Genomic DNA, 12,971 nt, shown 5'->3' on the forward strand with positions numbered 1-12,971 from the left:
AAAATTTGAATTATGAACACAACAGTCAGAGAAAGATCTTAATGGCTACTGAGGTCCACTGCATTTGTTTAAAAGGGACCACATATTTTGTTTAAATACAAATTTTCATCCTTACATAAATGATAGTTTTCACTGAATGATGTATTTATAAACATCTAACTGCTGCTGAAACATTGAAAAGATTAATAAAGACTGAGACAGAAATTATATTATCTACTTGAACAATTTTAACCCTTCAAAATATAACCCCTTCTCCTCAGTCTTTTGCAAGTTTAATTGCAAGAACTCAGTCTTATTGCAAAATTGAATTTTTGAAAAATTCCTTTCAGTGGGGATGTACTACAAGCTAAACATGCTCCTTTCCCAGCCTTTTTCACATTCAAAACACACACTGGCCTTGCTGCCTTTGCACTGTAAATATTATTTGGTGGGAGGAAAAAACCCCAGCTTCAAACAGATGTGTGTGTTTTGGAGCTCTAACCTTTTCTTCCCATATGATTAAAGCTATTCCTTTACGGACACCACAGGGGACCAGTCTCTAGTGCATATTTTAATATAAACCCGAACACTCATGTTGTGTTGGTTCTGTTGTTATTAGCCAGTCTTTTCTGCAAGTTCTTGTCTTCACTAATTAATACTCTAGGGTCCCACGTCTTGGATTCTGCACTCTTCACACAACTGGCAACAGTCACATTCTAATTAGACTGGGGAAGCTTCTAAGCTGGTTCAGGTGACTGACAACTCCAACTACTGTTTTAATTTGCTTATAAGATTTTTCTATTGCTCACCTACAAAGTGGTAATTTTCCAGGGATCGCAAATCATAAATGTGTTCTCTGGCACTTGTAACAACACGCTCTGATCCATTCCTTATGAGGTAAGCTAGGAGCAGCAAAGACTATAAAAATACAAAGCACTTTATGATTGCATGAACAAAAGCTCTAGGGTTGTTTTTTTTTTTTTTCCTAAAAAAAAGGCAACAGAAAACCAAACCTACCCCCCCTTCCCCAAATTAGTAAGTAATAAGACTTTCTCCTTTTAAATAAACGCTTATTATACGGGTTCACATAGAAAAAACACAACGTTTTCCCCACATGCACCTTTGCTCTTTAGAATACCAAAACTCTACTTGTCAAACTCTAATTTGTTATTACTAAGTCACAAGTAGTTACCTTCATTAGCTACTGCTTATTTTAAAAGACAGCACTAGCCATTCAGAAGAAAAAGTTAACCCTGCTAAATGAAGCATTTTCTTTTGCCTCTTTTGTTCATAAATTTTCAATGCTTTTCACTGAAAAGTAACTCCTACAGAAATATAAGCAGCCTTCTGCGGGATGCAATGGATATACAAAACCACATTTCAGGACAATTTTAAGCAAATGACACAACAAATGAAGTTTAAATAGTACTTTAATTGCAATTTTTTATGTTGAGGATTTCTATCTAGAAAAAAAAAATTAATGCACTTTCTAAAAAGTAGTGCCTTTATCAGCTAAAACTATCATTATATTTCAACCTATCCAAACCTGATAAGCAATTCTAAGCAGTCTTTATAACATTAAGTAGTTATGTGCGATAGCATTAAATATTAATTTATATTGTACTTCAGGGAAAACAATTACTATGAATACAAAACATCAAGCACCTGTGAAAAACACAAACCATGCCTTAGAATTAATTCTGTCTTGTTATAATCGTGGCATCAAGAAAAACAAAATATAAGCTAGTCTAATATATCAATTCTAAAAAAATTAGGTTATATTTGCATAATTCAGTGAACATTGAACACCACTTTAAGTGCAGCATGATATAATCTTAAGCAAAAAGTTTCTGTACCATGCTAATTAGTCAAAGACGAGAAAAATGCAAATGATTCAGTTCTTCTTCCAAAATGCAAGGAAGACAAAAGCCTCGTATGATAATATCTGCAAGAAAATTTGGTCCACTCAAAGCCAAACTACAATTTTTAGAGAATTATGAATTGGCAGAAAATTAAGATTAGTTTCCATTTTATTTCAGGTATTCTTGAATTCCTTCAAAAACATTTCCTGACAGCACAATAACTTATCATCTGCTTCTCATGGAGCACCATAACAACTCCTTTGGGTAGATTAGAAATGTGAATGCTACTCCAATACTTAAATATCAGCAAAATGTAATTGCTCTATTATGTTCGTTAAGTAGCATCTTAGACACACTTCTAAAATCGGAAATTTTGGGTTTCTTCATTTGAAAGACATCTTTGATGTCAGTAACAGAATTATAAAGTATACAGTTAGGACAGAAATTATAGGTTGCTAGTGGAGTAAGTGATATAGCAGTATCTAAACAAGACACTACATCAGAACATTATATGAGCAACAAGCATTATGTCCTTCGTAGACCAACACAAAGTCTCGAATACTTCCAGTTCATATACATACACACCTTATAAACTCTCCTCCAGTTCTTTTTATTGTCTTTCAGCATTCGAGTCCAAAGCATGTTCATAAGTTCTGGAAACTGTTCATACATAAACGTAGCCCTAAAGAATTAAACAAAAGGAATAAAGAAATTTTATTCTCTGCTTTGCCACAATAGCTTGTTCAGACTCAGGGCTGACAGTAGATGGCAGGCTTGATCTAAGCCCATTCACATTTGATGACATTACAAGGAAAAAAGCTTTCGCTATTTCTTACTCACAGAGAATTAATTTACATACCAGTACTACAAAAGAAAAAGAGTAATTCTAAAAAGCTGAGGCAGTAAAAGAACCTTCACTAATTTATAAAGAAAATAATGTTTAACATGAATACCCTAATAACCGCTGCAACTAGTCAAACACTCAACTTCCAAAGTTGTTTTAACAAAAAAAAAGCTCAAGGAAGATTTTGACATGTTTTGCTCTTTTTGGAAAAGTCACAAGATAGCAATTCGAAAATAAACACTCCAAAAAAATCAGATATATTGAAAGAATTATGACGCTACATAAATAAAAATCAAGAATTTCAAAAATACTTTGACTTTTTTGTTTGACAGTTTTCAATACAAGATTAAGCGTTAAAAAAATAAGACTTGATTTACAGCAACTTTTCAGCATTATCAGTCAGCATACCGCAGAGTTGATTTAGCAGCAAATTTTATATTCCTGTATAAAATGCACCTTCCTTTTCTTCATCACTGAGCCAAATTATCACTTACTTGGCAATCTCTCCCATGAGTTGCCCCGAAGGTCCCCACGGATCATCATTGGTTGCTTCTCGAACCTTAGACTCTATTTCTGAATAATTCATAACCACATTGGTGCTGCAAAGGAAAAAAAATTAACACACATGAAGATTAGCATCAAAACTGAGAAACACATGAAAACTTAATAATGACACTAGTGCACATCTCATTTAATGAGATACCTCTACAGGGTGGGAAAGAAAACATCTTTAGTGCAGAAGTTACCCTGAGGACACTATACAACACATTTAAGTTATCTTTAAGAAGGTTTTACTATTCTATTAGTCTTCACGAATACAGATGAGAAACTAGGGATTACATTACAGCTGGATTCAGTCCAGTAAAAATAGCTTTTGGTCAAGTTAAAATCCAAACTGAACCACTACAGTCAGAGCTGATAGCTTCCCCAACTCGACAGGGTTTGCTTACAGGTTTGTATGGTGTACAGTTACTTGCAAGAGGCTTTACAACTCAATCAGAAGCAGATTTCTTTTTTTGAATTATGAATGCTACAAGAGAAACTCACGAATATCAGTACCAAACAGGTATTAGTAAAAAAAAAAAAATTTAAAAAAAAAAAAATCACACAGAAGATTGAAGTAAGGGAGATGAGATTCACTAGAAAGTCTGTTTTGTATCTTGATTTATTTAAGGGAAAACAGCAAAAGAAGAAAAGCTGCAGAGCACTCTAATTACAATTAAAGCAATGCAAATACTGCAAGTAGCTCAGGCTCCTATAGTTTGAGAGTTCACAGAAAAATGTATCTTGGAAAAAGGAAGCAATTTTTCTATATTGGTTATATTAAAATAGTCAATATGTGATTTTTTTTTTTTTTTTTTTTAATGAATCTCAAACTGGTAACGTTCAACTACAAGCCCAGCAACGCGCTTTATGTTCCTAAAAGTATTTGATAATGCAACGATTTTCCTTATATTTTAAGGTGAGCGAGCAGGCCCAAAACATCAGAATGCTCGAAAAACAGCTCTCCAATTATGGAGCACTATAGCACACAATAGAAATGAAAACATCAGTAAAAGGAAACCTCGTGCCCTCTGCTTTCCCTACGTACTTTGCAGTGTATTTAAAATAACTTAGAAATTACATGTTTACACCTATTGTATCAAAAGTTTGAAAGTTTACTTAACTGTTAAAAGTACAACATTCTACTGCTTTCAGAAGCTAAAAAACCCTGTGAGATGACTGCGTCCCACACAACCCATCCCATAAAGTCAAACTGATTAAACTGTAGGAAAGCTCGTATGATATTATAATACAATGTGGAGAAGGAATTCGCTGCTTAAAAACCTCCTGTGAACCTGAAAGGACTAGGAAAAAAAAAAAAAAAAAAAAAAAATCAAGATGCTTAATAGTCATCCCTCTGTCCATGCAGGAGTTGGCACAAAGCAGCATTCAAGCAATACCCGTTCAATTTTGTTTGGCGTAAGGATAGCAAAGATCTTGGAACTGAGAGTTATAAACAGCAGAAACAAGAATGAGATCCCCTTAAGTCTGAAAGAGGACACAGAAGGTAATTGTTAAAACAGAATAAAATTCCTGGACTTAATCTTGGATTCTCAGCATGAGAATTCCTGCTGTCAGATTCTGATGTATGATTTTATTCAACTTTGTGTCTAAAGAGAGCATAAGCCACATGACTGAATAAATAATCAGCAAGCTAAGAGAACCTATCTATAAAAAAAAAAAAAAAGCAGGTAGGAACACAGCAGTATTATGAACAACAGCAATTACAGTTTTATAAATTCATTTACGCTAAATGCATCTCAAGCTTCTCTTTCTGACATTTTCTTTACCATACAGATAAACATACGTTAATACCATCTTTATTTCCCATATGCATGGAACATAAAAAAAAAAAAAAAAAAAGAAACACACAACCCCAAAGCTACAGGCTTCAGCGCTTTGCAGCTTTCAGCACACTGGTTCCCTTGTCCGAGAAGCAAGGAAAGGCAGGGAGTTGAAGGGAAAGGTTCTGTTTGTTTTTATAACTCCTCCTTAAGCGCTTGTTTGAGAGACTTGATGGGGAGTTGGGGGGGAGGAAGTATAAAATGAAGCCTTTCCTTCATTTCTTAGAGCAAAGAATTTAAGATTGGAAAATGCATGAAAAGATGCAAACTTACTGTAAAAAAAAACAATATATATATATAAAAATAATGCCAGCATTAGCTATGGAAGAACTCAAATCACATGGCTAAAGCGGCATCGAGGTTGAAAGAGGGAAACGGAAGGGAACTAAAGGAAATTAAGTAATGCCAAAAGAAAGAAGAAGGTGCAGTTAAACCCCTCTAAGTTGAGACACATACTCTATTCCTAAAACCATCCTGCAGTAAAGTTATTGTTCTCAGCAGCTAGGAGAAAGCTCTGTTATAAATGACAAGATGAGATCTAATGGCACAAAGCATTCCAAAACAAAGTATCTTTAAGCCACATTTAATTCAGCAACAAATGTAAACTTCAAGGAAAAAAAAAATCTTGTATAGCTTGGCATCATTCCAGGTCACTTAAAAATAACCATTTCTAAAAAGGTGGAAATACAGTTTTATTCTTCCTTTCCCATGTTTTCTATGGCCCTCGTTCCATGCCCTACCCATGATTCCTGTGACCTTCGCAACAAAAAATAATTTACGTCCAGATGTGAAGGGAAAAAGTGACTAGCTTGATTGCCCAGACTTCCTGTGATTGATATAAATTTAATATCCGAGGCCGCTGTCAGACACCAGAGGGGGCTCTCCCATTAGTTTATCCTGGGCAGCTTCCAGGGTCGCAGCCTGCTCTGCAAACACATCGCCATGCATCAGTCGGGACTGACAGAAAGGATCTTCGCAGCCAGTTTAAAACACCCCATTACCTGCGAGACTGCACTTGGATTTACCCCAAACCGTTAACTGCAACCTTGCACAACCGGAATCTTGCGACAAGCGCATTTACAGAAACTTTTGACTTGGACAAAGACGTTAAACACATGAAGTGCATCTTGAAAGTTACATCCAAAATAAAGGCACACCAAACAGCTAAATAAATGAGTTGATATTAACATTACAAACTTGCATTCTTTTCTGTTTGTCTCTTACATTTCTTTTCAGTCTATTAAATAATGGACAGTCTCAACAGATGATTTTTACTCTTTATTGCACCCCTTAAAAATTATATCAGTATTGTTTCTTTTTTTAAAAAGAAAACTGTTCAGAAGAGCCAAGAGAGGGCACTGTCACATCTCTGTGAAACAATAAGCACGGTGATGGTGAGCAAAATGTTAGCTTTTAATTTCTCACATGAAAATGCTCAACTTTAAATGTTTGCATCTACAATTCACAGCAACACTGAATGGATAGCTCAAGTCTGAGACTAAATTCCTCCACGTGAATAAATGGATACTGCTAGTGAAAAGCCAGTGGGTAATAGTTATAAGTATCTGATCACCTCTGACTCTGTCAGACAATAAGACACGCTTCCTTTTTAAAAAAAATGTTAAGTTTTACATGCATCATATAAACTGCATTTTAACATGTGAATAGATGTACCATAGATTAAATATCCCAAAATACTACTTTGTCCACAACTTTGTCTGCATTTTTCAAAGAATGAAAAATATTTCAAAGGATTCAACCAATTGTAAATAGCTTCAAATTTTGTTCTAAGTTACATTTTGAGATTTATAAATTGAGATAAAGCTGTCATCTGGATCCAGATGCCATATCCTACAGTGTGCTAAAAAAAAAAAAAAACAGAAAATAAGCAAGAGAGGGGAGGAGAGGGTTGTGAGGGATGAGAAGTATTGCACATACCTCAAATGTATAATTTGAAGTAAAGATGATGTTTACTTGGTGTTAGAGAGAGCAAGCAGACAAACAAGAGGCGACAAGAAGTTCCGTACCTACCTATATAAAACTAAGGGGATCAGAGAAGCTACCAAGGTCCAGCTGAAAAGTTCACCAACTATCTGCCACTTCAACCTTTACAGTCTGAAAAGCACTTCAGCTTCCAGGCATAAGGGGATAAAAATCCTAGAGGTCTGAGATTGTCCTCTGAGCAGTATTCTTTGAAACGTGGAAATGAAAGATAGCTTGTGGATGGCCTGCCTGAAAATAAAGCCTTACAGACTGAAGGAACACTTCACAGGATGGCATACTTTAAGGCATACTCTAAGAGGGGTTTCCCCCCTGCCGTATCAATGGATACTGAATGTAACTCACAATGTGGACATAAATACACATAAACACCAGTGAGTGATAAATGTATCTGCAGAAAACTCCTGTTTGTGTTTGATTTCAACATACTCCAGTGTAAGACTCCGACAGATGTCTTTTTGCTACTCTGCTGGGGCTTCTGACCTTACATAGTAATACATGAATCAAGCTACTAATGCTCAGAAGAACAATATTAGTGAGGACGAAGTGTACTCTGCTCTCAGTAACATATCAGCACTTCTTCAGTGTTTTTTTTTTTCATAAAAAAGCCACAAAATAAATAGTGAAAGACTTCCTCTTCCAGACTAATAAAAAATTTTTTTTAAAAAAATCACTTTTATGCCAGGAAAGTAAAATCACCGTATTTCCACCCGACATTCTATTAAAAGCTTAAATAATTGCAATGTTTGTTTCAGACTGAAGATTTTTCATTGTTCAGGACCACAAGGTGTTCTCTACACATTCACATGCTGTAACCAAAGTCAGCTCAATTATCTGTTAGGAGATTATCATCACTTATAAAACATTACACAACTATAACTATACTGCTTCTACTAATAGCTTCCAATTGGTAACACTACAACCAGTTTTGTTGTGAACTGATTATCCCACATCAATCACTCCTGGTTCCACACAGGAAAAAAAAAACCCCAAACCCCTAAGTCTCTGCATCATAGCCCTTGAACCAGGAACACTTTGAAAACACGGATGCAGAAACACAAGGCTCTGAACACAGTCAGCAATAGAAATGGAAGGAGTCTATTTTCTCAGCTAGTCTCTACTCTAAAACTAATCACCAAACTCTAAGGTTAACCCTCAAATAATATTCCATAACAATGATTTACATACACTACCAGCAAACCTGCTAAAGAAAAAGATGCAACAATTTTTGCCTTTGTTCACTTGCTTCAACACTTTGCTAGAGCCTTGGATGCAGCATATAGCACTAGTAAGAGTAAATCCTTCAATGCCCATGGTCTTCCCAAAAGAATGCCACACAGCTAGATATTTCCACTTCATGCTCCCCAGTATCTCCTATATCTTCCAGACTTTTTCCATGGTCAGTGGTGTTCTGTTCCCTCATCACCCTGACAATACATTCCAGTGCATGAAATCACCACTCGTGAAGGAAGCTTACAGTTCACTGCTACATTTGGGGAGCAATGTTCTTTCGAACAACTTGTCCTTGGTGCTGTCTCTAGGCACATCAAGGATAGGGGGATCATTAGGGGCACTCAACATGGCTTCACCAAGGGGAAGTCATGCTTAACCAACTTGATAGCCTTTTATGAGGATGTTACCCGGTGGATAGATGATGGTAAAGCTGTGGATGTGGTCTATCTCGATTTCAGTAAAGCGTTTGACACGGTCTCCCACAGCATCCTCGCAGCTGAACTGAGGAAGTGTGGTCTGGATGATCGGGTAGTGAGGTGGATTGTGAACTGGCTGAAGGAAAGAAGCCAGAGAGTGGTGGTCAATGGGACAGAGTCCAGTTGGAGGCCTGTGTCTAGCGGAGTCCCTCAAGGGTCGGTACTGGGACCAGTACTATTCAATATATTCATTAATGACTTGGATGAGGGAATAGAGTGCATTGTCAGCAAGTTCGCTGATGACACAAAACTGGGAGGAGTGGCTGACACACAGGAAGGCTGCGCAGCCATTCAGAGAGACCTGGACAGGCTGGAGAGTTGGGCGGGGAGAAATTTAATGAACTATAACAAGGGCAAGTGTAGAGTCCTGCATCTGGGCAAGAACAACCCCATGTATGAGTACAAGTTGGGGACAGACCTGTTGGAGACCAGTGTAGGGGAAAGGGACCTGGGGGTCCTAGTGGACAGCAGGATGACCATGAGCCAGCAGTGTGCCCTTGTGGCCAAGAAGGCCAATGGCATCCTGGGGTGTATTAGAAGGGGTTTGGTTAGCAGGTCAAGAGAGGTTCTCCTCCCTCTCTACTCTGCCCTGGTGAGGCCGCATCTGGAATATTGTGTCCAGTTCTGGGCCCCTCAGTTCAAGAAGGACAGGGAACTGCTAGAGAGTCCAGCGCAGAGCCACGAAGATGATTAAGGGAGTGGAACATCTCCCTTATGAGGAGAGGCTGAGGGAGCTGGGTCTCTTTAGCTTAGAGGAGACTGAGGGGTGACCTCATTAATGTTTATAAATATGTAAAGGGCAAGTGTCAAGAGGATGGAGCCAGGCTCTTCTCAGTGACATCCCTTGACAGGACAAGGGGCAATGGGTGCAAGCTGGAACACAGGAGGTTCCACATAAATATGAGCAAAAACTTCTTTACGGTGAGGGTGACTGAACACTGGAACAGGCTGCCCATAGAGGTTGTGGAGTCTCCTTCTCTGGAGACATTCAAAACCCGCCTGGATGCATTCCTGTGTGATATGGTCTAGGCAATCCTGCTCCGGCAGGGGGATTGGACTAGATGATCTTTCGAGGTCCCTTCCAATCCCTAACATTCTGTGATTCTGTGAAGGAAGTACTCCTAAGATAAGTGTTCATCAGGAAAGGAGTAGCACGCTATATCTCACAAAGTTTCAGATCTTCAAATGACATGTAAACTTAGCACTTTGTATTAATGCTCAAATATCAGCAGCCTTAAACATGCAGAAACCTTTAAATAGCATGTGCATAGGAAACCTGCAATTGAGGAAAATAAGCGCCATGAGAAAAAAAATGTATTTATACATTAAAGGTAATGAAAGAATAATAAATATCTATCCATCCATCCATTCAGAAAGGAACTTTAAAATATATTAAGGAATCAGAAAGCCTAACAGATCTTAGTCAATGTTTCTGCACAAACTTAAAAGCCTTGAATATGCCCTGAGGCAAGAGTCAGACCACTCCATTAAAAGCACCATTAGGATTAGAGTTGCTATTGATGTGGGTGGTGTCACTGAGGACACAAGTACAATTCTGGACATTAGATCCACAGAAGATTTGTGAAATGCCATGTCTAATCTTGTGAAAACTAAAATAAACAGAAGTCACAGAGAGGGTACATTACAACAGTTTCTTTATAGTGATGATAAAGGTATTGGATTGGACAGGGTAAGCCTAATTAGAAACACTTCTCAAACCTCTGGGAAGCTGCCCACTGTGCTGAGGGACTGAGCAGCAGGAACAAGAAACCTGGTTACACAGTTAAAAATTTTTTTTCAATGTATATTTCAAATCAATTACAAGATCATGTATACATGAGACTCCTATGTGCATAATATTACGCCTTTAACTATTACTCCAAGGACATCACTGGATTATGCACCTTCTGTTTTCCTTTTTTTAATTTTACAACTGGGAACACTAAAATACTAAAAGCTGAGATGAGGAACTTTCTACATTTTACCACCATTAACAGTTTCCAATGAGACACCATTCTGCAAATATATATTTAAAGACTAAGTGCAGAAGAAAAAAAAAAAATCAAGTGATACACACATGTATGTCTATCATGCATATAGTTTGAACATTAATACTATTCAAACAAATAGCAATACTAAAGAAATTATATTTTTTAAAGAAAAAAAATTAGTCTCTTAGAGGAGAAGGGGTCTGGATGAACAGAGGACAACAGAAGCTCTGTTATTGTACAGCACTATGGAGTGTGGCATCAAAGTCTTGCAAGAAACAAATATTTTAACCTTTTGTTATTTAAGGTGCCAAAACAGACACAACGTAATTTTATCTTTTAAAATAACCACCTGTTTAGCATTATCCTTTCAATAGGCAGTCTCATATACTAATACTTTAATCTCATTCTTTCTGTAATTTTGTTAGTAGCTTCTTTATTTTTAGACAGTCTTCTCCACATTTCCTATGACTTTCACAGTGAATAAAAGCAAAGCAAACTTTAAATTTGGTGCATGACAGAACAGATGTTACTGACTCAGAATAACATCTCATCACCTCACTTGATGACATAGCAAAGAAGACTGTTACAGTAACGGTCTCTAAAGTCCACATGGGCAAAACCCAATAAGAATACACTTGCGCAGCTCTGTGCTGTGCTTCTTGGATTTAAAAATGAATAGATTGCATTGTCCAACCAGAAAGGACCATAAATGGCATCTGAAAAATAAATAGTTAAGAAACCATTAAATTACAGCATAAGGAAAGTTTGCTCTAACTCTAACTGAATAAGGGAGAACACACGCAGCTGGTTCATTTATTCATCTTGCGTATCTCCATCTAAACATTGCTATGATTTTTATGGAAAGGCACATAGATAAGAACAGTACTTTCTCATATGGATGGTTTGTTACCAGCACAGTGGCAGCTTCAACATAAACCTCTGAACAAAGGCAGCACTAAGTTACATCTGGAGGCTGAGCTAATACTCTGCTCCTACAGTTAAAGTGCTGGCTTTGTCTTCCAGCAGCTTATTTTCTCCGAACAGTTGGGTTGTCTGCTCCCTTTCAGCTGAGAAGCTAGCAGTCTTCCACTACAAGACACGATAGGGACCCACTAGCTATTGTTTAACTGAGCCATGGTGCATGTTTTAGGAATACTACCCAACCACAACAGCAGCAATTTCTTTTCAGATTTCCCAAAAATCAGTACATGGGCTGACAACTTAAGGCAAAAAAAAAAAATACGTATAACATAGCTTTGCTTTTAGACGTTTAATACTGCACGCATCTTAGTTTTTTAAAAAAAGAACGAACACACTATAAAATAATATGAGCAAAGTGAACACTCATATCTGGAGGAGAGATAAGGCAGACCCCAGTAACATTGTCACAATACACAGTTATCCAAAAGACCCCCACCCACAGGCACACATGCATTTCAGATGAAGCCTTTGGAGGGGAGGGAACACACCATCTTACCCCCACCATTCATCTTCTATGAGCCATGCATCTAAACTATTTTTAGTATCTAGATTAAAAGGTTCCTGTAAAGCAGGATTGGAAAAAGATGGAAAGGTTTCTGAGAATGCTAAAAAGTTATTTTAATATTAAATGATCCATTTTTAATGTGTGCAGAAGTTAGTTTCAATCACTGAGAGTACACAGTACCTAAAAAAGCTATGCAACTCGCCTGAGTACAGGATACGTCTCCCCCACTCCCAGGTGTGGGAATCTTAGCATCTATTAAATTGTTAATTAGTTTCCAGAAACATTTTTGCCTATTAAAAAAATCATTTAATACTTATCCATCTGGGCATGAAATACTTCGGAAGCGCATTTGAATTGGTAAGCTAAAAAAGAAATGACCCTGATCCGCACGGCACCACCTCCCAACCCACTAGGGACCAGCACACCATGCAAGAAGCACCTCGCAAAAAGGTGCATCAGGTATTAACTCCACTTATTTCTGTTAGCATCTCTTCAAGCTCTGAAGGATTAAAGCTGACCACTGGTTCAAACTTGTGTTTCAAGAAACTGAAAGGATTTAAGACAAAGTCAAATAGAAAGACGCACTTCAGCACCAGATTTCATTGCCCTGCAACAGTCTGTCACTACCTTAGCAAACTCAACATGCAGACCGGTTCACAGACGGAGGATAAAAAGATAAAACATAATTTATCCACCTGTTTTCCCAAACAAT

General features: G+C 37.4%; 1 protein-coding gene across 3 annotated transcripts in view; it reads right to left on the bottom strand.

The window, feature by feature from the left end:
- Positions 1–12,971, bottom strand: part of CLINT1 (clathrin interactor 1) — a 53,925-nt gene that overhangs the window by 22,252 nt on the left and 18,702 nt on the right. For all 3 annotated transcript variants that reach the window (XM_068409523.1, XM_068409525.1, XM_068409526.1), the window contains exons 2-4: positions 3,180–3,284; positions 2,427–2,523; positions 789–897 (exon numbers count right to left, since the gene is read on the bottom strand). In XM_068409523.1, the coding sequence (XP_068265624.1) occupies positions 789–897; positions 2,427–2,523; positions 3,180–3,284 (311 nt within the window). The remainder of the gene's footprint in view (positions 1–788; positions 898–2,426; positions 2,524–3,179; positions 3,285–12,971) is intronic.

Source organism: Nyctibius grandis, chromosome 10 (assembly GCF_013368605.1).
Source record: "Nyctibius grandis isolate bNycGra1 chromosome 10, bNycGra1.pri, whole genome shotgun sequence".
NCBI classification, from domain to species: domain Eukaryota; kingdom Metazoa; phylum Chordata; class Aves; order Nyctibiiformes; family Nyctibiidae; genus Nyctibius; species Nyctibius grandis.